Source organism: Sylvia atricapilla, chromosome 18 (genome assembly GCF_009819655.1).
Source record: "Sylvia atricapilla isolate bSylAtr1 chromosome 18, bSylAtr1.pri, whole genome shotgun sequence".
NCBI lineage: Eukaryota > Metazoa > Chordata > Aves > Passeriformes > Sylviidae > Sylvia > Sylvia atricapilla.
Genome location: NC_089157.1, coordinates 4,424,739 through 4,452,625, shown reverse-complemented (window position 1 = coordinate 4,452,625; position 27,887 = coordinate 4,424,739). Strand labels below are relative to the sequence as shown.

At 41.2% G+C, this 27,887-nt stretch overlaps 1 protein-coding gene across 1 annotated transcript in view; it reads right to left on the bottom strand.

Annotated features, from left to right (window-relative positions):
- TBCD (tubulin folding cofactor D) overlaps nt 1–27,887 on the bottom strand; it is a 114,773-nt gene that overhangs the window by 28,493 nt on the left and 58,393 nt on the right. The window contains exons 16-26 of the mRNA XM_066332116.1: nt 25,652–25,681; nt 22,137–22,222; nt 19,188–19,268; nt 18,401–18,474; nt 17,427–17,544; nt 16,563–16,623; nt 15,180–15,202; nt 8,074–8,105; nt 6,002–6,064; nt 5,497–5,573; nt 3,248–3,329 (exon numbers count right to left, since the gene is read on the bottom strand). Coding sequence (XP_066188213.1) covers nt 3,248–3,329; nt 5,497–5,573; nt 6,002–6,064; nt 8,074–8,105; nt 15,180–15,202; nt 16,563–16,623; nt 17,427–17,544; nt 18,401–18,474; nt 19,188–19,268; nt 22,137–22,222; nt 25,652–25,681 — 727 coding nt within the window. The remainder of the gene's footprint in view (nt 1–3,247; nt 3,330–5,496; nt 5,574–6,001; nt 6,065–8,073; nt 8,106–15,179; nt 15,203–16,562; nt 16,624–17,426; nt 17,545–18,400; nt 18,475–19,187; nt 19,269–22,136; nt 22,223–25,651; nt 25,682–27,887) is intronic.

Below are 27,887 nucleotides of genomic sequence, written 5' to 3'. Positions count from 1 at the left end.
AATGCAGAATACCTTGATTTTCTACAGGAAAATGATAAAAATTTCAAGATGTTCACTTTTACATGAATGAATTCATGTTTTCTGTCTAAAAATCTCTGTATTTAGACTAGGCCTACTATTTCAGACAAAGTTCAAAGACAAACTTGTGAAATTTAAAGGGTTTTCAAGTTTTAGACATCCAAATAATAAAGTACAAGCACAAATTTCTGAGTAACCACAGGGAAGCAAGTTCTTCTTATATTTACAGGTCAATATTTCCTATCATTGCATAATTCTGTGCTAGGCAGGAGATCCCCAGGTTTGTGAAGGTCAGTTATTTTAAGACTTTTCCCTCAGAAAACTCCTGATTGGAGTCCTATTTAAGCACACACACAGATCATACCTCAGCAGTGAGATAATTTCAGACCATTTTGCATAGAGACACATAAATGAAGGTGGGTGTTTTGGAGGAGAAAGCTCAAGAAGAAATTCCCCCTTTGGTCCTATGTGCTGGCACAGGAGCCAGCAGGGACAGCAGCCCCACAAACAGCAGCAGAGTCAAAAGGCACAGGAATAAACTCAGCTGGACATGGAAAAAGGAGCCTCACCAAACACGTGAAGTGGTACCAAGGAGAAAATGGCAATTTTAATTTTTAAGGAAATTTTATGAAAAATGAAAAGAGGAAAAGTCAGGAAGAGGTTCACATTTCTGCTGCAGTCTTTATCTTAGACTTACAAACAATATTTCCTGCTCTTTCACATTAAACTCTCCTGTAAAATGCAGAGAAAAAACCAAAGTACTCCAGAAAAGCTTCTCCAAGGCAGCTGCAATAAACACAGCTCTGATTCAGACAAGAGCAGGGTGGTCTTATCGATCCCTTTTCTGGAGAGACACTTTTAATCCTCAAAGAAAAAGAACCAGAGATCCTGAGAAGATTACATAATTGTGCCACTGCTCACTGTAACCTAAGGTTGAAAAGGTTGAGCAATATTTGCTAGAGGAAGAAAGAAGAGTTGCCATAAGAAACTCCCCATTCATCGTAACTCAGGAGTGTTTCTTTCAAACCCCAGTGCTGTGGACAGGCCCCAACCTGTCCCTCCCATCAGGAACCCACCTCCCTGGCCAGGGGTGAGCAATACCTGCAGATAAGCACATCTATTATTTCAAACTTTCCAAAGCAGCCGGGTGTTAAGAGGCCCGAGGCCACCGGAAGATGCAGTGTTTGCTGTGACAGCAGGAAGATCTTGAGCAGTGAGGCTGTGACAGTCTCCACTTGGAGTGATGGAGATTTCAGACTGACATTTTAGCCAAATGACACAGCAATGAGCCAAACAAGCAGCTTTACTTATAACCACTCAGTAATTATGGTGGAAAGTGTAATGCAAATGTTAATATTGTTCTAAGAGCCTTCAGCTTCATAAACCAACAGGGTCTATGAAGTGTCTACAATATTAATTCCACACAACCCATCCTGAAAGGATATTAAAAGAGAAAGTCAGCAAAACCAAGCCAGAACACATTAAGACAGGAAAAGAAAAAAAACAAACAGAAGGTCAAAACAGAGGCAGGAGTGATCCAATGAAACTGCAGCCTTATAAGGACACATTCAGAATGTCACATTGCTAAAGCACCTTTGATTGGTGTTTCCATTTTAATCATCAAGCAACGGTGAAATGCTGGATAAATTTTACCAAAAATCTTTTTTTTTCTTTTCCTAATCCCCTTGATCATGTCCAGACCTGCTCTGACTGATTTATCTAAGGCACTGTGCTGAATGTCTCCTGCACTGCAGCTTCCACAGACCCACATCCATCACACACTGTGGGGAGGACTTTTACTACTGGCTTTCAATCCTACAATAGACAGGCATGAAATAGATAAATTTTATTGGTAAAGAGATAAAATACACTTTTTTTTGTTTGTTTTTTAAAAGATGCTTGCACGTGTAATGGTATTTCTGTTTTCATGTATGGAGCAGGGTCCAGGTCAGTCAAGGCCAAAAAAAGGGTGCTCAAGATGGAGCTGACCAGACAGTTTTCTCAAACAGAAAAATTGTCAATTCACAATTCTACTTCAGAAAGCCTGAGGAATTTTATCTGTATCTACAAATTTGACCTGTGTCCCTAGACCATCAAGGCCCCATTGCCATGGTCCCTTCAACCACAAGCCAAATGAAAATTATCCTAAAATCCAGGAAAAACCAATGAGAGGGGTCTAAATGAGTAAAACAAGAACAGCTGCAATCTGAATTTCCAGCAGATCCCTTCTCTCCTTCCTGACTTGGGCACCTGCCTTAGTTTTCCCATCCACTTTACAGAAACCTGAAACTTTTTGGGTTTTTTTTGACAGAAACATAGAAATTTAGCACTATATAAAGTATTTTAAAATAATTTTAAAACAGGCTGCTTTTATAGTTCAGCCCTAATGTCTTTGGGGCATGGACTGCATGTAAATACCTATGTGATCAATGTGAAGTTCATTTTGGGAACAACTCTAAGACAAATAAATAATAAAGTGTTTTGTTACCTGATTCAATAATTACAAAAGATAGAAAAATAAATATTTTATTAAGTATATGTAAATTCACTGTCACATTCAAAAAAACAGGAATATAAATGTTGTTATTCTTAAAATATTTATCTGTACAATCCAGCAATTTGTCTCTGACGGACATGATACAATCTGATCCTTGAAACAAAGACAGGTGCAAGAAAAGCAGTATAAAAAAAGATGCTGATTCATATGCCCCTAAGAGAAGTTTAAGCCTCCTCCTGTACTGCTGATCCAAATACAAACACATGGACTTTCACATGCACATTTACCAGAACTCTGGCTGTCCTTTCTATCCTTTTCTTATCCCTTAGCAATTCTTCTGTAAATCAGACATGAGTTCTGGCAGAGTTTATCCAAACAGGGTGTGAAAAAGATTCGCTCTGTTAAAATTTAGGATTTTAGAAACGCATAATCTTTGTTTCTTTGTTTTACAGAATGGAATAGAAAAGCAACATAAATTTGCCTCACATTCATTATGGTGGTACCTGCTAGTCACCTCCAGTCTGAAGCCAGCAAAACCTCTCAGACATTTCCTACACTTACAGCTGTCATTTTTCAGACCATTTTCAGCTGTCAGTTATTTTTTTTTTCCCTGAAGAATTTTAAGTTCCTTTAAAACCAGTGATGCCCCTCCCCACTCTGTGCAATCCCTGCAAAGTGCAAGTTTGGTCCAGCCCAGCATTCTGTGCCTCTATGTTTAACATGAATCATTACCCTGCAGAGCTGGATCAGCTTCTCCCCTCTCGTTGATGTAAAATTCATTGCACAGAGCAGCCAGGGCAGACACTGCAGATTCCTGCAACAAAGGCACACAAATACATTTATTCACCTCAAAAGTTCTCAAGAATTTTTAAGGAAAAAGAAAATGGATTAAAAAAAACACACACCAAAAAATCCTCTCAGATACTGGCATTTCCTTTCTTATTGTTTCTTCCCAATACTGGTTTAGTAAGGAAACTTACTTAAGGAAAAAAAAACCAGATTTTAATCTTATTCCTTCAATATAACCAGTGAGATAAATTAGCATTTAAGACAATAACAGTAATAATGTATGAGATGTGTTTTCAGATCAGACGAAAGGATGACACAGCATTACAAAACACACAAGTCATTATTTCAGCTTCCATATACTGATCCCAGTTCGACAAGAAACAAACCCTATTTCCCCTGGGAGCTACAGAAAGGGGACACAGAAAAGAACAGGGACCAAAGGCTACAGACAAAAAAAGCCCAAACATCAGGATCACAGGCCTAAATCCTAATTGCTTTAGAAAAGGATGAATGGTTGTGTATTACACCTGAGCCTCCTCATTTATAGACTGATTTCTGTTACTCCTACAGAACACAAAATATCTCAGCTGCTATTTCAGAAAGCACATTAATAGTTTTTCTCATAGAATTTATGGCTGAATTGTACTTTTCAGCTGATAATGTAATGTAACCCAAAATTATAATAGATTTGAAAGCACACAAAAGCCATGCATTGTTCACTTCATGTTAATAGCAACAATACTTATTAACATTCATGTTCTCCAGGTACAAGAAATCTCAAATGTAACACAGAAATCCTGCCCAGCTGATTCATTCTGCCCTCAGAGACACCTCAGACAAGTTCTAATGCAAAATCAAGGACTTGAAAGAAAACCAGCACTCAGCTAAACAACATTTTAACTACCACAGGCATTATAGTGACAAAATATGCAGAATTATCAACTGCTGTAGAACAGGGACCTTTAAAGACTAAATTATCCAACCTCTGCCATGGGTAGGGATGCTTGGAACCAGAATAGATTGCTCAGATATTTCACTCTCTAAATCACATGTTTTTCACCTTAAATGTATGAATTTAAACTGGAAGGGAATATGTCAGAAAAAAAAAATTTTTCAACATCTTAAGCACTGCCCTTAAAATTATATCTCTCTAAAACAGAAACAAGTGAGAATTGCCATTTACTAAATACACTTTGCTCAGCTTTAACTGATGTTTACCAAACAAGTCAAAATTCTCTACAGCCTATAATTAATTCTTCTAAGCTTTTGGTTTAGAAGTTCCAGTTATAAGACATACCAGAACTTTGAATAAATTGTTAATGCCAAAAGAATATCCTAAGAATTCAAATTTCTTTCTTTAATTTCCTTCAGTCATTTGGATACACTTCAGTCTCCTCTGTCTCCCAAAGACAACTTGAAAAGATGAGCTGTGAGGTACCTGAAATGTCTTTTTATCTTACTACTAAAACCTAACACAATGAGCACAGTATGTTAAATTCAGATTGTCTGTAAAGTCTAGCAGGGCAGACAGAAATTGTCTTTATAATTCAGCTGAGCCTTTAAGAGCAGGAGATCAAACTGCCATGGGATTTCTTGGGAAAATTAAGGCAAATAACTGGAGCTGTTAAAATGATGTAAATAAAACAGCATGAGACATATCCATCAATGCATTTAATATTCAGAATCTGAGCAGTCTGGAGAAATAGGATTTGCAGCAGAGTTTAATGGAAAATTTAAGCTCCTTGTCCTGAGTAACTCTGGGAACTCACACCAATGATCACAGAACTACCAAACACCCTCAGAACCTGTGGACATCATACAGAGCAGTTTGAATTCTCACAAGAGTTCTCTGAAACCACACATATTACAGGAACACCAAAACAGGAGCAAAACACCCTCTAAATGTAAGCACAGAGCCATCAGGGAGCAGCTTCAGCACCATCAGGGATTCCTCACCCTGTGCAGAGGTACAGACAAGAACAACCTCTGGGATAACTGCTCAAGTCTTGATCACAAAAGCCCACTGGAACCTTGAGAAATTCCAAATATGCTTTTTTAAATACCCCATCTCACACATCAAAGAAACAAGCATTCAAGAACCAATAAGATCATGGATAATCCATCAAAGGAAAGTAAAAGTATTTCTAATTCTGCATTTAATGTGACCACATGAAGAAGGAATATTATTGTACCTTTATATGCTGTCGTGCAGCACTGGAAACAAGAGTGAGATGTCTCAGACTGTCATTTATTAACCACTGCCAGCCACCTGGAACAGCAAGGAACATGAATAGCTTTAACTTTTCTTACTTTCTGAACTTCAACATTCTCCATTTCATTTTTCCATAGATCAGCAATTATACAGCTCAACCTGTGTCCTTGGTTTTCCAAACCAACCAAGGCTGTCACTCCCAGTACAGCTACTGCAGACTGGATTACCATGTCTACAGTGAACACCCAAAGCCTGGTGATGCTGAGTGCTGCACATTCTATTTATTGTCAAGTTAACAGCTAAAAACCAAATCTTCAAATTGCATCAGCATCTGCTGCAGTATTTGTCTATCTTTTGGGTATTTTTAAATGTATTAGGCCACCCAAGCCCATTAATTTTGCTTTTCTGAAAAGCATAATTTATTAATACTTTAGTTTAATGAACAGGTATTACAGTCACAGAAGGTTATTTAAAATAGGACATACCGATTATTGGATCTCCTCTAAATGGCATTTTTGATAGCGACAACTTCTCAATTAAAGTGCAGACTGTAAGAAAATAAGTTTGATTACAAGACAAATAACCCCCAGAAAAGAGAAATTGTAGCAATTTTGAGGAGACAACAACAGAAAGTTACATTAGCATTAATTTTAAATTGAAGAATATTTGCAAATAGATGTTCAAAATCAGGGAGATTAAAAAGTGAAAGGAAATTGCATTTGTACAAAAATCACTGCAATGCAGTAACTGCTTGCTGACATGAGTCAGTCCCACCATTCATGCAAATCCCTTGTTGGATGGGATGTTTTCCCCCTGTGCCATTCAAGCTGTGCATGTACACATCAGCCACCTTTTCTTTGCTAAAGTCGGGAAATGGCAGTGCAGCATCAGTGATAGTGAACTGAGACAAGGATAATACTACAGCCACGAAAAACTATTCAAATACATACGACAGGTTCTCCTACTTCTCCTTCACATTGTTTTTGAACCTCCAAGGTGTGGCATTTGTTCACTGAACAGAGCTGGGAGCTACGAAACTGGATGCAGCTTGATTTCCTTTGATACTTGGAATACATGAGGACATCCTTTTCATAACAAAGTCCTCATTATTTCTATATATGAACTTACAAACTTACTTTAATAACCGTGGTTTTTTAAAAAGTTTTGAGGCTTTTTTGGGGAATGGAGATGAACACAGTAAACATTGCAAATTTTCTGTCCAACATATTGACTGTATTGCTCAAATGAAAACTCAGCACTTGGGGAATACCATGATCTTCACCTCCTGGGGTTCAGTTCAAATAAATGAGTTTAGTGTAGCTCCATCTCACTGCCTGACCGCTTTAGAGCTGCTGAAGAGGAGGGAAAGGACAGAAGAAGGTGCTATATAAAGCAGTGCCATAATTTTTTCCTCTCCTCCCACAACTTGAGTTTTGACTCTTCCTCTGGGCTCTGTACCCAGCACATCATCTTCATTTATGATCAACTTCCTGGGCTCCAAATCTGCTCTTGAACTCACTCTTCACTATGGCAATGTCACACAAAATCCTCTCAATTCTGTGTGTCAGCTTCTCTGTGCTAATATTTATTCACAGACAAGGTTAAGAGCAATGTGACTAAACCCAAGTCTCTTGGGGTTCCTCCTTAGTTCTCTGCACTTCTTTGTGCTCTGTTGTGGTTGAGACCATCATCTTCATTAGACATGCAGGCAATTTGTGGAACATTTTCAATTCTTCTCTTATTCCACCTACGCAGTTGTATCATGCCAAAATACTGCCATTTGTACTTCTCCAAACCCATGAAATGTTCAGTTGCTTAAAAGCTAAAATATATCACAAAAAGCTATCCCTTCAGCTGGCATTTTCATGTCACTCAGCTGGAATCTCACTCCAATCCCCTTGCTCTTCCTCCTCAGAACTGAAGCTCTTTTACCCACGAGGTCTGGCTGCCTTCAGATCTTCCAAGCTGGAATCTGCTCTGCAGCACTTCCTTCTTTCAACTCCCAAGCAGGAAACCAAGTAGGCATCATTTCCTCATCCACCCAGGCCTCTTCTTCCTGCAACACCCTTCCTTTTCACAGCGTGTAACAATCTTCCAAATCCATCTTTTCTGTGATGCCGCACTCCCCACAGACTGTTGTTTATATGGTCTTTATGCTTCACTTCTGCACACACACGTGTTATGATAAAATCATTATTTCCACCATGGCTTCTGTCTAGCAGTGCAGATTATATCTCCTCTGGAGAGGAATTTGAGTACATCACTGAAGGAAGACAGTTCAACCCTGAAAAACTTCACTGTGTGCAACAACAGAAGGCCACAGTGTGCCACAGCCCAGAAGCATCTCTAGCTCTTACAGAGTTATTCCAACTGTATTGGCACCCCATGTCCTGGTGCACCCATCTGCTGATTGGCCCCCAAAGTTTGTATTTTTTAATTACTCTGCAGGCTTTACTTATACATTCAACACAACATATGCAAATGAACTGAAAGCACATAAACAGCCAAATTCCTCAGGGCACTTCTGGTGCTGTCCCATCCCAGCTGTGGTACTCACCGGCTGGTCTCATCAGTTCTCCTCCCAAACCCCTACAAAACAAAAACAGCCTTCAGAGCACAACCCACCACAGGCTACCTGAGTGTATATTGTCCACAGTGAGGCAAAAAGCACATCAAAACCACTTCAGAATGAAAGCAGAGCACAAAATACCCACAGTTTTGTATCTGATCAACTCTGCTTCCTTTTAAATCAACCTTTCTTGACTCCAGAGGGATTAATACAAACCTCTCCTCAATATTAAGCTTTCTTCTTGCAAAAATGTCCTCCCAGTCTGCCCAATCCTTAATGTAAACAATAAAAAGACTGTCTAGTTCATTCTGCTTTTCTTTTCACTTACTTCAAAAACATTCCAAACCCATGAGACTGTCCAAGGACTTTCCAGTCACAGTCTATACCAGCTTCTGATTTCCACAAGTGAAAAGGAACTACATACAATTCTTTAATAAAACCATCATCTTGGCAAAATTAAATAGAAACTTCCCAGTTCCCATTTTCACATACGTTAACTGGTTTCCTCTCCTGGTGTAATTTATCACCCTTCTCAAGCCCCCTCCCAGGTGATTTTGTGTTTATCACCACAAGAAACACATCAGAAAAGGGAGAAAAACAAATGGCTCAAGCTACTTCAGACCCTCCTGGGGTAAAGGTGTGTTCCTCAGGGATGGTTTCACCAGCTCAGACCTCAGCCCAGCTCCTCTGTCTGAACTTAACCTCAGCCAGTAACAGCACCAGGAGAAGAAAATCAGAACTGGTCAGAAAGTGGGGAGAGGGGAAAAGCATCCTGGAAATGACAGAGCCTGATTCCATTCCTTCTCCTCTGGCTGTGGGCAGAGACTTCTCCTCACCCCACTGAGCACTGTCTGCTGCTTGTCTGCATCCCCATCCCCAAGGCAATGCCTGAGGTGCTCCACTCAGTGTCACCCTCTGTGGCTTCATTGTTCCATTCTGTGAACCTTTGACCTCCCCTTCCTTGGGATATTTCCTCCCTTGACTCCTTATTGTCTCCCTTCACTCCTACTGGAATATTTCCTCCCTGAGGTGTGCCAAACCCTAAATCACCTGTTTGCATGTCCATGCTCTGGCAGAAACTCCCAGCAAGGGGAACAACAACAAACACTTGTTTATTTGCTTGTTGTTTTTTGTTCATTTTAAACATTTTCTTCCCACCTCTCCTCCTCCTTCCCCTCAATAAAATTAATTCTGTGCTCAGAAGGCCAGCTTAGCAATCCTAACAACTCTTACAGCTTTGTTCTCCAATTTATCTCTTTGTATGAGCTTCAAAAATCTGAACAGTTTAAACACATTTTTCCATTCCACACAAGGAGGTCCCCTCTGGAATATGCTCTGGGTTTCTGACTGCTCAACAATTTCATTGGTGTTTCAGGTAACACAGAGATGCCAACTCCACAATATTCTCATTTGCCATAGGTCAGCACTTCCTTGAATTGAGAAACTTTTGCTTTCCACGATCAATATGTATTAGGCTTAATTTAATAATCCCCAGCTCAGTTTATCATTGCAGGAAGCAAGCGCAGATTCGACACCCTCATGCTGATAAGGTCTGTGTATTGTCTACCCCACCTTCCTGCCATGCTGTCTGCTCTCCAGCTTCTAAAAAATTTAAATCAGAAAACAAAAAAAGTGATGCAAGGAGTCCAGACAGCAGCAAAACCAGCGACTGATGTGGCAAGCCTTGCTTCCCCTTCCACACTTCTTTTCCCCTTGATTTTGTCTTCACCCATTCCGTGCCTTTTGTCTGTTGCCGTACTGCAAATGAGTATAAAATAATCACCCTGCAAATGTGTTTGGTGTGCAGCAGTCTGCTGATGCAGGCATTCAGATATGGACTGTTCTGTTCCAACTACAAAGCAAGAACTGACTCACAAAGGCTGCTCTTCTCCATTTCCTTGCCCTGCCAAGAAGGAAGTCAGGCCACTTCAAGCTGTGCTGATGGTAATAATTTGAGTGCTATCCCTTCCTCTGGCGTTTCACCAACTCCATTTAATTCTAGAGTTTGGAGCCTCTCTGAGGATTGCTGTCCCCATGCAGGAATGCAGAAAGGTGACAGGGATTTGCACAGCAACTCCTCCACGTGGCACCAGCTCCAATCCAACCCCTCTGGAATGGCACCATGACCTGTGTGTGCTCCTCTGCACAGATTCCCAAGCTGGTTCTTACCCAGACACTTTCTATGTCCACCAATAGAGCTAATTGTTTTCCTCCTTTCCACAGCTCCTGCATATTTCATTTTTAAGAACCAAGAATTCTATCGTAATCCAAGATCCTTCTTCAGCCAGTGCTTGATTTGTCAAACACGATGCACATCTATTAACTTTATCTCACTCCACAGTGTTTCACTAAATTAAAAAGATACGGATCTACCTAATTCAGAGATTCTGAATTTTGCTGTACAGTCAGTATTCTTTCTTTTTTATTCCAAAGACACATCCACAAGTTGCATCACATTATTAGATGTACCTGTTTCAAGCTTTAATTATTAATTCAATTTGCAAATTGACTGATGCAGTGCCCAGCTTCACGAGCTCCTAAGCATTCCTTCATGTGTGCAGTTCCACAGCAATGTTTCTCTCCTAGAAACATCCTGGGATGAGTCACAACTTATGTGTGGAAAATAAAATATATAATCCCTTGCAGAACTGACAAATTAACACTACTGACCTAAGAATGACAGCATCTATTTTATAATTACATTGGCTTGAATCAGAACCAGTGACAGTGCTGTTCTCAGGGCATAAAGAAGTTCAAAGTACTTCTGCAGATTTATTTTTTAAAATTACTTTAAGCCTGCTGCTTTTTGTGAGAAAGTCAGATCTCTATTTTAAGATAATAAAAATAACAGTAACTGAAGCCGTTTAGAAAAACCTCTATGTTTTCACAGATATTCAAATCTGAAGCTAAAAGTACTGGAATAGCTGAAGAGATTCAGTGATAAATCCTGGATTTCTGGAAAGCTGAGAACACTAATTTCACCTCCATAAAGCAGCAACCAAGCACTTTCCTTGGGAACTCTTTGTCCCAAATAGGACTGAGGTCTCTTTGAAGGTCCAGGTTGCACATTCCCTGGGTTTGGAGGTACAGAATGGCTTTATCAAAGGGTACACAAAGGGGAAAGAGAAACCCCTGAGCACAGCTGAATTGATTAATAAAGCTTTCCTGGCCAACCCTTCAAGATGCACAGAATAAACCACACTAATATGAGAAATACCAAGTTCTAGGCTACTGTAAATTCATATGCCACATTGTATTCTAACATCAGAATACTACAGGTGAAATCCTGGCACTATAAAAGGAAAAGCTTTCCCAGTGACTTCAGTTTGCAGCAGATGAATTTCACCTTATAACACCTCAGAGGACACTGCAGCACGATCTCACAGAGCCACCCAGCTCCTGGATGCACAAAACCATTTGAACTTGGAAGAACTTTGTTGCAAAGCTGGAATTCTTTGCTGATTAAGCTCATATGCCTAAAAATCTCTTTTAGGCACATGAATGCCAAGAAACACATTTGCCCTGAAACCATCAAGATTAGTTACAACCTTCAAGGGCTTTGAAATGAGACGAGTTTCTCTTTTGCTCAGCACCTGTCAACACCTGCGGGCTCCCTTACTCCGCCGGAAAAGCCGAAACTGGGAAGGTGCCGCTTCAACTGACACTGGCTACTGCTCCAAGCTCCTAAATCTGCTGGGCTGCCACAGCTGACGTGCTGCACAGCCAGGCAGTCTCTGCAGAGCTGCAGGGATGGGCTCACGGCAGGGCTGCGGGTGCAGCACGTCGCAGGCACCGCGCTGCCCGGCGTGGGAGTTGCTGACGAACATCCCGACACATCCAGCTGGGATGGGAGCCTCAAGGGCCCAGGAACACAACCTCTGCTGAAATAAAAAGTCCACTGCAACCACCTGCAGGCAGCCCAGCACTTCCATAACCATTCCTGATCTCCTGGGCGTTCAGGCCTGTGGTATCAGACTCAGAAGAATATTCTGAACATCTGTCCAGCTGAACAGTAACTAAAGAACTGACTGAATAGACACTCAAACCAGATGAGGCAGTTTCAGAGAATCTTAACACAACTACTGTTAAAATACCGTTTTCTTGAAGATTTTTCATATTATTGAATCACAGAATTATTTAAGCAGGGAAAGACCTTTAAGATCATTGAGTCCAACTACTGCCAAGACACATCTAACCCTTTTAACACATCTTTTAAATGTGTTAAAACCTTTTAAACTAAACCCTTTATAACATGTCCTTGAAACCTAGTTTTTCACAGGTGGTAAAAACCAGGGGTGGTGACTGCACCACTGCCCTGGGTAGCCTGTGCAAGGGCTTCACAAACTTTTGAGTGAAGCATTTTTTTCCAACATCAACTTAAACCCTCCCTGGTGGAACTTAAGGCCATCTCCTCTTTCCTGTCACTTGTTACTTGAGAGGGGGAGTATTGAGCATGAGTCCAACGTCTCAGATGCACAACAGAAACAGATCTGCTACAAAAAACACAGCTCCTAACCATGCTGGTGCAGTGGAGGCAGAATGGAAATCAGGCTGACTACTGGCTCTGTGTTCAAACCAGCAGAGTGCCTTCCTAACTAAGCAACACAGCTGAAGGCAACAGGTGCCACAAGTTTTCATCTTAGGTTTTCATACATAAAAGTGCCATTTAAAACCAATAAAATACAGCACGATTTTTGTAACTTTGTAACCTGTACAGCCCCTAAACAGGCACAGGAGGCAGATTCTCTACAGGGCATGGTTTGCATATTCCTTGGTGTAACCCCCACACAGAAACCCAGAAACTGCTGCACAACCCACAGCTGGAAGTGCACATGCAAATAGCTCAAACCAACCAGCTCCTCCAGACAAACCAGTGCATCAGATGTGTCAGGATCAAGGCTGATGGCAGGAAGTACACACTGATGTGCCTGGACTTGCAGGCTCCTCTGTACTATGGTAAACCCAGAAAGGACTTCTGCAGGACAGAAAAATACTTGTATTTTTTAAAATAATGGTAATGTGGTAGAAGATGGGATTTTCTACAATTAGCATAAATCAATTTGAATGCTTCAAGTATATTCCAAACTGAGACTGACTGTAGTATTACTCAAAACAGGACTGTGTAAAGGATAATTTATGGCTATTTTACAAAATCAGGGTAAAGATGGTGCAAGAACTGCTAAACAAAGTAAGATGGTAGAGCAGCTCTGTGCATGTCTCCATTGCAGCACTCTGGCTTCCTCTTGTTTGACTTGAGGTCCTTATGGATTCAACAGAATCAGACAATCAAGAAACTCAAGACCCATTTTCCAGCTTGAAATTTTTAAATTGCAACTTTAAAAAATAATATTTAAAAAAAAAATTTAAAAACCCAAATTCCAGCATTTCTACACTTTACTTCCTTTTTTCTTTCTCGGAGGCCAAAACCTTCCTTGGAACAGCTTGATCAAAGTATTAAAATCCCTTCAGTCCCTGACAAGGCTGTTTAGTGGCCAGAAGTGAAAGAAAAACATCTAATAAACAGTTGAGACATGTGGCCAGATGCTCTTTGTTAATACAGTTTTAAAACTTGAAACACAAATAAAAAAACACAGGTTTTCAACATTCCTCCAAGATGTTGTTAACACTGAAAATTCCCAGTAGCAATTTCTCAAATGGAAATCTTTGGAATATTATGTGCAATAATTACTCATCATGAAACGAGTTTGGCTTGTTTCACTAAATGCTTGCCCAGCAACACTCAAATTGTTGGTTTGTTTTTATAACCCAGTTTATTTTTCTTGTCCCATTTTCAAATATTTAATGCATACTGATATTTTACAATATGGATTAGGGCAGACATCTCTGTCTCAGCTAAGTATGAGAGCAAACAGCAGTGAATCAATCTTGCTTGGAGTTGAATTAAAACTCTTATCTAGAACAAAAACATTTCTGTAGGCATCTTATAAATACCATTAAGTGCAAGAAGTGCACATTATGACAAAAACAAATTACACCCAAGCTCCACCCTGACATTAAAGAATTTATGGAAGCCAAGAGAGCCACCCACAGAGACATGAATATACAGTATCAGCACTAAGCCCATCTGCCAGCCCAAGCTCACTCAGGGCTGGAAGTGTCACATTTCTCTGGATGAGCCCTCAAGAAGTAAATTTTATCATTTCTTCAGAAAGTTTCACGATTAAAAAAAAAAAACTTGCATAAAAATTCTTCAACCTGTAATTAACAATTACATTAAAAACTAACTCAGGTTTACTGTTTTCAGGTAAGGCACTTGTGAAGAAGTGAATTAAAAATAACTAAAAAATGTTGCAAAGTGAAGGAGGAAAACCCCTCACTTGCATATGCAGTTATTAGGGAGTACAAGTCATTATGATTTGATTTCCTTAAATTTAGAAGCAAACTCAGAAGTCACACATCAATTTTAATTCACATTTACTTAACAGTTCCTTAAGCAACATCTCTTAATTTCCTGGAAGCTCCAACAAATAGGAAATGAAAAACAAATTAGTGAAAACTCATTTACATTTTCTTTGTCGCAAGAGTTGAAAAATTGCCCTGAACCTTTTGCAATGCTCCTGTCCTGGCTGTCACACAGGATGGGGAGGGGAGGGGAAGGGAAGGGAAGGGAAGGGAAGGGAAGGGAAGGGAAGGGAAGGGAAGGGAAGGGAAGGGAAAGGGAAAGGGAAAGGGAAAGGGAAAGGGAAAGGGGAAGGGGAAGGGGAAGGGGAAGGGGAAGGGGAAGGGGAAGGGGAAGGGGAAGGGGAAGGGGAAGGGGAAGGGGAAGGGGAAGGGAAGGGGAAGGGGAAGGGGAAGGGGAAGGGGAAGGGGAAGGGGAAGGGGAAGGGGAAGGGGAAGGGGAAGGGGAAGGGGAAGGGGAAGGGAAGGGGAAGGGGAAGGGGAAGGGGAAGGGAAGGGGAAGGGGAAGGGGAAGGGGAAGGGAAGGGAAGGGGAAGGGGAAGGGGAAGGGGAAGGGGAAGGGGAAGGGGAAGGGGAAGGGGAAGGGAAGGGGAAGGGGAAGGGGAAGGGGAAGGGGAAGGGGAAGGGGAAGGGGAAGGGAAGGGAAATGATGGTTTTGCATCTTTTTTTCTTACCTGTACAACTGACGACTGCAAAGCTAGGAGGAAAAAAAAGCAACACATATTAATTTTGAGTTTGTTTGATCCAAGTGTTTTCATTTTTCCCCCTCACATGCAATGCCATATACTTTGAGCTCTGCAAAACTTTAGTTAATTTAGAATTAAAACTGAAAGGGAAAACCTCTTTAAAACAACTTCACTATACCCATTTGAACTTTGTTTTAAAAAAATATCAATTTAACACATATTTACAAAGCACTAATATCCTGAATTCCAAACTCAAGCTGCTCCTGCAAATACCCTGGAAGCCAGTTTAGCTTTTTAAAACAGATTTGCTTTCCACCATTGGCCCTTTCAGGAATGATGATGGACTGCATTGTCTGATCACTGAAAACAACTTCAGAAGCTACAGATTGAACAGAAAAAAACCTAAAGGCTTAAATGTGACTGGAAAATCTTACTTCATTCTTAATGTTACAGCAAGCCACCGTAAAAAAAACAGAGATTATGACATTCCTATGTAGTAAAAGCCAAAAAATCCCAGATTATTTAAAATTAAGCGTTTATGCAACTGAATCATAACTTAAGGCCGCTGCAAGTGCAGAGATGTGCTGACCAAGCTTTCAGGCATTTCACCATGAGAAAGTTAAAGGAGGACAAAGGTGCTTTTTCCACCTGTGGCAACAGCTCTGAGCTGTGCCCAGAATTAAACAGGCACCTGTGAGTTTGGTGGGTGAATTTTGAATTTTGGTGGGTGAATGGTGAAGCCTGAGAACACATCAGAGCTGAAGGTCCTACAGATCCTGCAGGAACCAGCAGGGGCCTGAAATGCTGGAGAATTGTCTGTGCCATGCTGGGAAGAAAAACCCAACTACATGGGATGACTGAAAATGAAAGGGACAAATTAAGCAAAATTATCTCCAAGGAAATATTTGGAAGAGCTCTGAGCAGGACCAGGCTTCATTTAGCATAAGCAGAGGTACAGACAATGCATCAATTGAAATGCAGAATGTGACTTTTGAGGTCTGCAAACAGCGAATTATGGTTGCAGGGCCAAGGAATGGGCACATTAGATGTCCCTTGAGCACAGTTATCCCAAGGCCAGTTAGGGGGATGAAGAGACAGAGAGAAAGGAACCAAAGTAACCCTTTGAGGCATTTCAGAAATGTAATTTCCAGCATCAGAGCTGGGGGCTCAGCAAGAGGCAGAAGAGCCCCCAGTGTCACTGTGTAAGACACAGGGTCCAGGACATGCAGCTGTCACAGGGTCTGGGGGTGTCCAAACCACTCTTTGACAAGGTTTGCTCTTGGCACAGCTGGAGAACAGCTGTCTTTATTGTAAAAGTTTGTTAAAAATCGTGCAGCATTCCAGGTTAAAAACAGATTTATGGCTACAAACCTCTTGGTGAATTTGCTTGAGTCCCTCCAATGATTCTTCACTGAAATAGTATGTTACAGATCTGTAAAACATTCAAAATTTTAGTACAGATTTCCTCATCATGCTGTAAATCTTTTTTTTCATAACATCATTGTACTTTCAAACAGAAAAATCATTTGATTTTCAAATTATGCTCCACAGAAATATGCAATATTTACTTTTAAGTAGTTCAGCAAACATAACAACAGAAATTCTTTCCTTATCATACAGAAAACTATTCCAAAAGGCTTATAAAAATCAGTATCACTTCCTAATAACATTATAATTGCCAACACACTGACTACCCTTCTCAGCTCAGCTGTGTATTTAGACTCCAACAGTTCTGTGATTTTTCCATCTACTCCAAGTACTTCCTACTACTAAAAATGATCTGTCTGTTTTTCTTGGACTTGAACACAAAATCTTTTGATAGACACTGCTGGCAAATGTATGTGTAAATATACAGGTACACTTTTATATATACCTGGGCCAGCATTCATCAGCATTAAATCAGTCTAACTCAGCAAGCTGCTTGAGAAGGTTTTTCTCCAACACTGAAGACAAAAGACTTATAAGGGAAAGAGGAATTAACCTGTATTTAACTGATCATGTTCAATCCTCCAAGTAAGGCAGCAAATGATCTCTCTTTCCTGATTATGAATTTAAGATGGAAGTCTTAAATCACTGAATAAAACGTGAAGGCTCAGCATCACTCTTAAAAACAAACAGAAATTCAATGGAAACTCAGTTCAGTGAGATGAAGATTTCTATAATTATATGCAGGAAGCTTTTAATAGACCAGACATGAAAGGAAAATTTATAGTCTAGATAATCTTGCATTAATACCTATTATTCTCTTGTGCCAGTTTACACAGAGCATGGGTGATCTCAGCACAGGCAAGGATTGCCCCATGGCGTGTGTGCAGATCTGAGCCCACTGATAAAGGCAGAAGTCTTGGCAGAACTGAAAGAGATTAAATAATTTTTAATTTATTTTTTTTAAACAAAGCATATTGACAGATCACAGTTCTAAATGGAATTTTGCCTGCCTAGAAATAACACTGGAGAAGCACTTCTGTAAAGTCAAGTATCCTGGTGACTTCGTGAAAAATAAGTTTTAATGCAGTAAATTCTGACCAAGCACACTGAGTTATTTTATACTCCCAACCCCCTCCCTGGCTGGAGTAAATAAAATAACAGTGCTATTTGGCACTGAGATGACTGAGCAGCCAGGGAAGTGGGGTTTGCACTGCCATGGAATTTTATTTCCATGTTAAATGCCACCTTCCTGGACCACGACAGAAGCGCAGGCAAGGTCTGTCACTGCAGGCTCTCAGGAGCTGGGCACTGCCTTCAGGCCCATGAAAAGTCTGCCAGTACAGCCTTCAGCGTGTGCAATGGGCTCAGCAAAGGACCCTGGGCTCATGCTAGGAAACATTTCACACACAGCCAGAAAGGAATTCCTCTGCAGATGTCAGGCTGGACAAGACAAAACAGATCCCACACCCTTTACAACATCAAAGCCTTCTCAGACAGAGCTGGGAATTTGAGGGGCAGCTGCTGGAGTTGTTCCCACACCACTGCACCCATTTATTCACCTCAGAACCATCAGTGTCCAGTGCAGGTATCTAAGGCCCACATCCTAGATGAAAACCAAGCTGACAGTAATTCATCAATTTTTGCATGAAACCTAAAAACGGGTAAAGCCACCGGGGTCACTACACTGTATTAATGGCAGGGGAAACCTTAATTTTTATTAACTAGACTGATTAGATCTTTGTAGGTTTGTCCTGGCTGAGCAGAGCTCAGCTGGTACCTACCCACGTTTGCCATGTACTCAGGGGCCTGGGGAGTGATGTTATGCAGAGCTTTGGTTGCCAGTTCTCGAATAACACTGTAAGAAAGCATTTCTGAGGGTCAGCAATTCAGTAGAAGTCATGTGTTAAAAAATAATGAGGAAGACCTCCTGCCCCCACCCAAAATACAGACAAATACTCAAAATTACAGAACTCTCTGTCCATCCTGTGCTTCCTCCTTGTAAAAAAGCCAACAAAAACAAAGAGCAGCCATGCAGCCAGCTTTCAGTAAAGTGAAAAGAGCTCAGAGAGACAAGGAAAACACCAGTGGGGCTGATGGAACCTGAGGGCTCATTCTGTGCATTGGCAGGGACAGAGCAGTAAACTGTGATTATTTCTCATGATGCAAACTATGATCAGCACTGATAGAATCTCACTGCTGTGATATGTACACATTTCAATCTTTGTGAGCACTGAATGTGAGTAAGCACCATCTCTATGCATGAAATCTGCTTTAATTAGGATAATTGTATGGTGACAGTGTTTACCCCTCACATACACTATATACACCATATAAATGGGTTTTATTAATCTATTAACAGATTGAGGTCACGGCCAAAAGACAAAATTCATAAATCTGTTTAAGTGACAATCTGCTTGGGAGGTACAGATGATCTCATCTACCTCTTGCCCACAATCAAATGCTGCTGCAAATCCAGGTGTGAGTAAAATTTACAAAAATAATCTACAAAAGCGCAATATGCAGAACAGTGAATTCCTGGATATTAATAATTAGATTTGATGAACTTACCTGTCCCAGTGGTTAATCTTCATGTTAACTAAATGATCAATCATTGGCTGTGTATACTCAGAAAAGCCAGCAATATACACACTGAAAAAGAAGAATACCCAGATACAGGTCAGAAATATAGTCCAGAGACAGAGAGGACAGAACCAACACCTGTGTGCTTTTTGGCACAGTCTGTTTCAAAGGTTTCAATCCTCCAGTTTTAAGGCAACCAAAAAATTTCTTAAATGTGCCTTCTCCTAAATGAGATGCAGCTGAATGACAAGATGGGAAATATTCTGAATTATTGAAAAAACTTAAAATCACTTCTGCAAAACTTCCAAATTGTTTCTAAAACCTGCTCTACAAACAACAAGCTTGACATTCAATCCCACTGTTACATTACAGAAAACACAGATGTGCACGTAAACTTGAATAATTATTTCAGATTGGAGAAACACATCACTATAACAACTACAAGACAGAAGAAAAATAAGTTACAGAAATGTGTTACATCCTCATAGACACAACGGTCCATAATGGAAAAGGGGTTTTCAATTTGTCCATTTTAAAAATCAAACATATGCAGAGAGTTAATTGTGACAAAAGCTGTGAAAGCTGCAGAGTTCAGGTGTGAGATGGAAGGGAACACCAGCACTAATTACCTAAGGAGCCTGCATTACCTAACTCACAGCCACACTTGCCTCCCAATCTTCACAAGCATCAACTATTGAAAGCCAAGGTCAACACAAGTGAAGTGAAATGTTTTTTTCACTACAACTGATGAGTGTTAAATCACACTGGGAAGCCCAACAATCAGCAGGACATGTTGTGTCAGAAGGGCCCAAAGGGACTCAATTAAGGGACCTTAATTTCACCTTTTCAGATCTTTTGAGTGATTAACTTTGCAGCTCTAATGGTGCTCATTAATACACCTGTGTGCAATCAGGAGCAAACAAATACTGCCACATGTTCCCATCCTGAGATCCATGGAACCATCAGAGAGGGAATCCTTAAATCCACAGCCCAGACCTCAGTTATCTCAACCAACACTGGACACAGAAGCACCCTGTACTGAGCCCTAGAGAAGGGTTTGAATTGCTGTTGATGCCAGCAGAGAAAGGATAAAATCCACATCTCTAGGTCCTTTCCCTGCTCTGCAGGAACACACAATAACAGACACATTTCTCCTGCCATGTCTGAGCTCTCCTCTCTTCTTTGTAGTTGCTTTTTAGAGCCCCAGTATTAGCACCCATCATTCTTGCCAACCATTTTAATTGAACTTCCTTGCCCAACTAAAAATCTCTTGGGTTGATACTCTCTCTACAGGTGTAGCTAAATCCCACTTTTCGTTTTAGTTTATTACTATCTTTAAGTACAGTCCTCATCTTCTGTGTCCTACTGAGAATTTAATGCAAGAAGCCTTGCATAGAAGCCTGTACTTCCTGGTTAGATTTTTGTACCCCACTCAGTTTAAAAAGCTTTTTCCTTAACTCTGCTTGTATCAAGCTCAGAGCTCCTGTAATCACATAATCTCTTTACTGCCAGTTCACATAAAATAGGTTTTCTTGACCTTCCATCCTCAGAAATGTATGCCATACACATGGATCTCGAGAAGTATGGAAATAACCAAGCTCCTGCATTTCCCCATCTCCCGTGGGTGGGAGCTCTGGGAAGGCTGTGGGAGGAGGGTGGGGACCCCAAAAGGGTTGACAGTCGGTAAAAGGTGAAGGTAAGATGATTCTGCACAAAAGGGACAACACAGAGGTGGACAGATCAATAAAAAAATACTTGAGGTGAAGACAGAGGGTTCCAGTGCAAATTATCTTAAACAAACTCTCAGTGGAAGTCACGAAGTTGGCAGTGGAGCATGAACCATCATGTACCTGTCTGCTGTTTCTGTTCCCCAAGGACATCATCTGCTCAAGCCTTTCTGACCCACTGGGCTCCTGAGCAGCCCCACAGGGCAATTTCCTGCCCTGTCTCAAATGGGGCTGAATCACTCCGTGGGTGCTGCTGTGCTGCTCTCCCCACCCTGGCTCTGCACACAGACTGGACTCGAGGCCAGACTCCGTCTGAGACAACTCAAGCCACAAGCAGCCTTTGCTCTTCGTCATTTCCTTATGAGGAAATGCAATATTCTGTTCCTTCTGGCCATCCAGTTTGGCTTCAAACTCTCCTGATTTCAGCACCTCTGTGTTTCCAGAGCTGACTCTGTATTCCAGGACAAGCCCCTGGTTTATAACCACACCACCCCAGTCTGGGTATTTCCCATCTGCTCTTTGCAGACTGCACTGCAGAGATCAGTCGGGTTTTTCAATCATGTAATGGCTCCACGTTCACCAATTTCATTTCCCAGAATCACCCATTCTTCTTCCCTACTGTGAGACAGGATTAGGAGAAAAGCAAAGCAGGCTCAAACTTAAAGGGTATAAAGATAGATTTATTAACACACACTAAAAGAAGAATGAGAATCATTCTGTTTCCTCTTTAACTAAAAACCAAGCTGTGCTAACCCATGACAATACATTACTGCACACTGTGGTTAGCTTTCCACTGAGCTAACACAAGCACTCAACTTAAGGTCTATGCACAGACCACAAACTCAACAACCTGGGTAAACTGTTCTTTTAAAATGGGTATGACTTGATTTTTTCACCCACAGAGTCTATCTGCCATCATACCAGCCTCTCCTTTGACTACAGCTCCCCAAACTTCCTCATCTTTCCCAGCCTCGAGTAGCTCAGACAGTTTTGTGACACCTCTTGGCTGCTTCCTCCTCATAGTCAAGGAAATCACGGCCATGATTCCACTCTGCCTCACACATGATAATCAGGTCGGTGCAAAAAGAAAAACATAATTTTGATTTACTTAAAACCACCAGTATTAAACAATGTTCAGTGAGGCGAGGCAATCAGACAGGTATTTCATTAGGCCCCTCACAGTTAGAAAAACTAATGATTGGAAACTTACCTTATAGTCAAGTAACAGTTAACTCTGTTACCAACAGCAAAATAATCAGCTGCAGTGAGAATGTCGATGCCATGGGGGAAAGTGCCCTACAAACAAAATATTATTTTAAAACATGTAATACATTCCAAATAGACAACACGATCGAAAACAAATCTCCTGCTACTCTCTCAAGCATTGAAAAAATACAATCTAATTTATAGTAAAATTACTTGTACTAGAGACATAAAGGCCATTGAATATATAAACAGCAAAATACCTCACTCTGTCTGTGAGTCAACGATAAACAGCCCAAGCAAATGGCAGCAGGCAGTGCCTATGCAACAGCTCCCTTCACACCTCCCAGTCAAACCAAAACATGTATTTGGTTAATGCATGACTATGTATATACCCAAAAGATGATTCCTCCAGAAGGATTTAGATAAACACAAACATGTTTCCAGTTCATGTGAAGGCACAAGGTGAGTTTAATGAAATATAAAATTAGAGATTTAGGCACCAAGAAGTGCATCACGTGTAGACTGCACAGGAGTTTCTACTTATACTTGTACTTTTATGACACATTAATGAACTAAAAAATGGGGTTGGTTTGTTTTTAAAATGAACACTGGTTCCCAGCAAAGCCTGAAACACTGAATCCTACCGAAGGATCTCACTTCTGCCACCACTTCTCAAACCAGTCTGCTTCTAGATGATAGATTTTCTTTCTAAGTATGAGATTTCCACTTAGAAATGTGTATTTCTGTATGCAAGCCATACAATTCAGATATTTAGAATTTTAGATATTCAGATATCTCAGAATTTTATTGGCTCTGGTTGGTTTAACAGAGCATCAGCAGAGGCAGCACAGCATCCATGAGCCACAACGAAGAACAAATGGAAAAGAGCCAGTTGAGACTGGCTCCACTCACTTCCAAAAGGGACACTCAGAGGGTATTAAAACAATGAGGCTCCCTGGAAGGACAGGTTTGGGATGTGATGCAGGTTTGTTTACAGCTCACTCATCCCTTCCACATTAGGATCCAGCCATGCAAAACTAGTGGGGAGTATCTCTCCATCTGAGCCTGAATCACTGAAGCAGTTTATCCTGGAAGCAGTGGGAGCTGCCAGCTGCTGCCAAGGTCTTGTTCTGGGAAGCAGAATTCCAGTGCTCCTCAAAAAAATAAAGGCTGAAATCTGACTGGACCAAGGAGGGACAGAGTGTTTATGGCTCATCCAAGCCTGCAAGTCTTGGTAACTCAAAGGTAAAATGAATGCTCTGTCCAAAAGCCTCATGAAACCCTGATCAGGGGCACAGAGGTACATGAGAAACACCTCAGTATGATGTAAGGCCAAAGAGCAAGAATACAGTGGAAGATATAAAAATGCACACTACATAAGGAAAATCTCAGCCAAACCATTTGAATTCTAGCTGCCAGCTGGACCTGGCTATTTGTCCCCCAGCTGTGAGTGTGCCAGTTTGATGCCATCTCACAGAGGGCACGGTGCCACCAAGGCTGTGGGTCAGGCAGCATCATTCCTGACTTCAGGAACACAGAGGTCACAGCCAGTGGGAGAGTCAGGCTTTGTAGGAACAGCCAACAGCTTCTGTTCTCTCAGAACACTTCACACCTCTCCAGTGTAGAAGATGGTATTATTAGAAGTACGTGCATTTCTCATGATTCATGCTCAAAAAAATTCTTCAGATTTTTCAAAGCTTTCATTTACACACAGTGTAAGTGACATTTTTAACCATGGCTTCTTCTGTGGCCATCAGCAAACTCTGGACTTGGGACATGTGGAATAACAAAGCTGAAGGAGGCAGGAACCAGGGAACAAGTGAGGGCAACCTTTTTCTCCAGCTATTTAGTATCTCCACCTCAGGTGGAGAATATGTTTTAGCTCCTTCCAGTTCAGAGAAAGGGTGTCTCTTTCAACACACTGCAAAACTCCAGAGGGTGGATCTGCTCATTAGGTAACCATTTTCCTAAGCACCAAGGAATGGTTCAGCAAGTAAAACTTCTGACCTTCTGCAGGAACCAAGTGGAGCCTGGCAGTTCCTCCATGCCATGAAAAGTCACTGTTTCACTGCTGATGTGCCAACACACAGGCTGAAATCATCATCATGTGATGACACATTTGAGTTGTAGGTCAAAGCAGAGTCTGTAAGGAACCTTTCTGGCTCTAAACTAACATGGACTGTACCCCTCTGATTAAGAAATAAACTAAAGAAAAAACAAAAGCCACAGAATTTTTGCTACATGGAAGCACTTCTAAACTGCAGCAACCAGGAGCCCTCTCTCCCCTGGAGCTAAGCCAGGCTAAGGTGTTATTAACTTTGTTCAGCACCTCACACAGTAGAATCAGGCTGGGCTGCTGTGGGATGCCCAACCTCTCCAGGGCAGGAATTGCAGACCCAGGAAGAGTCACCCTGGCCTGTGTTCATCCCAGACCCAGCTGGGTCAGGTCACCAAAAATCCCTCCTCTCTTCTTCCTAGTCCTCTTGCACCCTTTCTCTGCTATTAACTTACTTCTGTCTAGAAACACACACTGAACATGAACAGATGGTTTAACAGCCAGAGTTCTAAAGGAATAATATTCTGGCTCAGAACATAGAGATTTTCAGGAATGCTGTCAGGTGACAGCATTCTAACAGAGATCCCTTAAAGAGCAGCTTATTGATAACAACATTGTTTTAACCATGCTCACATGCCCGTTCACAGGAATACACTGACTAAACCATTCCTTCCCACACATTCTCTTCCTCTTAGCTTTATATGCAACTTTATTAATTCCTGGTGAGAAACCAGTAAATCCAAGGCTTTACCCTTATTTGCTTCTCCTCTAAATTTGAAAAGCAGAGTTGTCTCAAGGATTTTAATTACTGAACCTACCACAGGACTTGGTCCCTCCAAAAGTACCAGATTTCTCAAAATATCTAGACAGTACAAGAGACAAGCCCAAAAATTGAGTTGAAGACTCTTGAGCCTTGTTTACTGTGGAACCATCAACTACAGCAATGACTGCACAGCCCACTTCAGTTGCTCTGCTTCTACTGAAAACTAGAAAGCCATGAAAAACAAAACAAAATAAAACAAAAAAAAAACAAAAAACCAAAAAAAAAACCAAACCAAAAAAAACCCCCCAAAAACAAAAAACAAAACAAAACCAAAAAAACACCCAAAACCAAAACAAAACAAAAAAACCCTAATAACCAAAACCCTGCACTTTTCCTGCTTTAAAAGCACCGCAGTTTCCAGAGTGTACAATGACCTGTTCAAACGTTGGTTTTGTTTTTCTGAGGGACTGAAAATTACCAGCAAGCTCATTTTCTTCCCAAACTGGAATACTAAAATAAAACTCACACCTCAGAAAAATATTCCATAAGAGCTTGCTGCTCATAATGAAAACAATTATTTTGGGACATTCTTTCACTCTATTTTTCCAAAGCCACGGTGTCTAATTTTGATTTTAGGCACTCCATGCTTACAGTAACCTCTGAGGCACAAATGAATGAAGATGCAGGGAAGTCACCATACCTGTCTCCCAACATTCTCCTGGAAGGCAGCCTGAGGAACAGAGAACAAACACACCAAAACGAGTCAGGTTTGCTTTTTGATAAACACCAGATGATGAATTCAAAACACACAACAATATAAATGACCCATGGCTTTTCTGTTTTAAATAAAGTAAACTTTGTCAGTAGAACAAGCCCGCGGGGCTTTTCTGTTTCTGCTGTTCCTGGAGCCCGACGTTGCACGGCAGCAGTTTGAGAATGCAGGTTTGTTAAACTCGTCACACCCACACAAGTGCTTGGAAGTAGTGACACGAGGCTGGGATGGAAAGTCAATGCCTGTAGAAAACAGCAACAACTCACTCTTGTCTGATTTCAACATCATTTGCTAAGAGTGGGCAAAGTTTAATTCTTTGTCGATGAAAATTGTGGGCAAAACCCATGGAGACTTCAATACTTATCTGCAGGGTATGAGCCTGAAAACACACTGAAACACAGGGCTTGTAAAATTTGAAGACAGAATTTACGTATTGTCTTGTATTTTGCACTAAATAAACTCAAAATCTTGCAAAAATGCAATGAAAACAACCATAAAGTTAATCTGTCTACTTTTGTATGGTATACACAAGAAAACCTACTTAATTCCCTACTTGAATTTTCCGTCAGACACAAAAAAGCCCATTATTTTTATCCCTTTAAGGGCCATAAAATCCTAACCACTAATAAAAACTTCTGTAAATTTTAACTCTTAAGAAAGGGAATATCACTGTTACCAGGACACTCCTCCACAGAACTGCCACTCTGCACACACAGCTTTCCAGTGATGAACACTTTTAATGGACACGGGGGGAAGCTCCCCATGTTTACTGAAATGCCACAAGAATTTGGACAGCCAGAGCTTCTGTATTTCCTCCACAAGCCCAGCAGCCCTGTGGTAATCCACCTGTGACAACAACAGGTTGAGCTGGCTCCATGAAGATCACACTGTGCAGGTGGAGCAAGGGCTGACGCCAGCCGGGATGGAGCCGGAGCCTCCCGGAGCGTTCCCGAGGTGCTGCTGCCTGTTCAGGCTCCTGCCTGCAGCCCCTGCACACCTGCCCGGGCAGGTTCAGCTGCTGCTGGCAGCACAGGGCACAGAGCACAGCCTGGGAGCCCACCCCTGCCAGCAGTGCCCCCGGGCAGCACAGCCAGGCGGGATGGAGCAGGAGCTGGGGCTGCAGCGGTGCCCTGGGGCTGCAGCGGTGCCCTGGGGCAGCTCCTTGCTGGATGCTGCAGCCCAGCTGCTGACACGGGTCTTTTCCCCTCCTCTCCTCACTCCCAGTCACTCTGCTGCATTCGTTTCTTTCTGCTTCCAGCTTTAGGTCCTGTATAGAATCTATGCCATGTATTACTGCGGGCATAGGCTGTACTTTATGCTCTGCACCCTCTGGTGATCAATCAGATCTCATTAACCTGCAGCCAGTTATTTGGGCAGCTCTGAGCTCCCCCTCAGTGAAAAGAAGGCAATTAGGTGATAATGTTTTAGCCCATTCCATAAAAAAGGTATGTTTGGGATGCAGAAAGTATTTTCTGCTAACTCTGTATATCCAGAATCCCCCTCTGGTAGGCTGGGCAGTGCTGGGTTAGCAGTTGGACTTGATCTCAAAGGTCTTTTCCCACTTAGATGATTCTATATTTTATGCTGCTGAGACTCTTTTTTACCCAGCACATGCACATTTCAGTGAGGATGACATTATGATATCCAAGGGATTTCATAGTTTAACCACTGCATTACAATGTCATTTAAAAATGTGCTGCTCAGACAAGTGCCTAAATGATACAAAATCTGTAAAGCCCTGAAAGTCCTAAAAGATGCCAAACACTTCAAGTGTTTTTTGAGAGTAATTTTTCATTTTCTATACATTCTCCTTCTGACATGGAAAAAAATGGATACAAAGATACTAATTTAAAGATTCCATGAAATCAGAACCAAGGTGACCAACTAGCCTGGCAACCTGAACACACTCCCACAAAAGTTGAAAAAAATATTACGTTTTCTAAAAATATTTCGTTTAAAATCAGGTACTTTAAACACTATCAGCCAAACAAGAGGGAAAATAAAAGCCTCTCTTTGAGATGTCAGAGCTGAATAGAGAGCAATTCAACATCACTTATTCATCTGATTATTCCTTATACTGATTATTCATGAAAGAGTTTGCACAAGCCAGCCCAGAATGCTTGTGGAGCTTCAAAAGCAGAGTCTTGTTCTATTCTCTCTAACC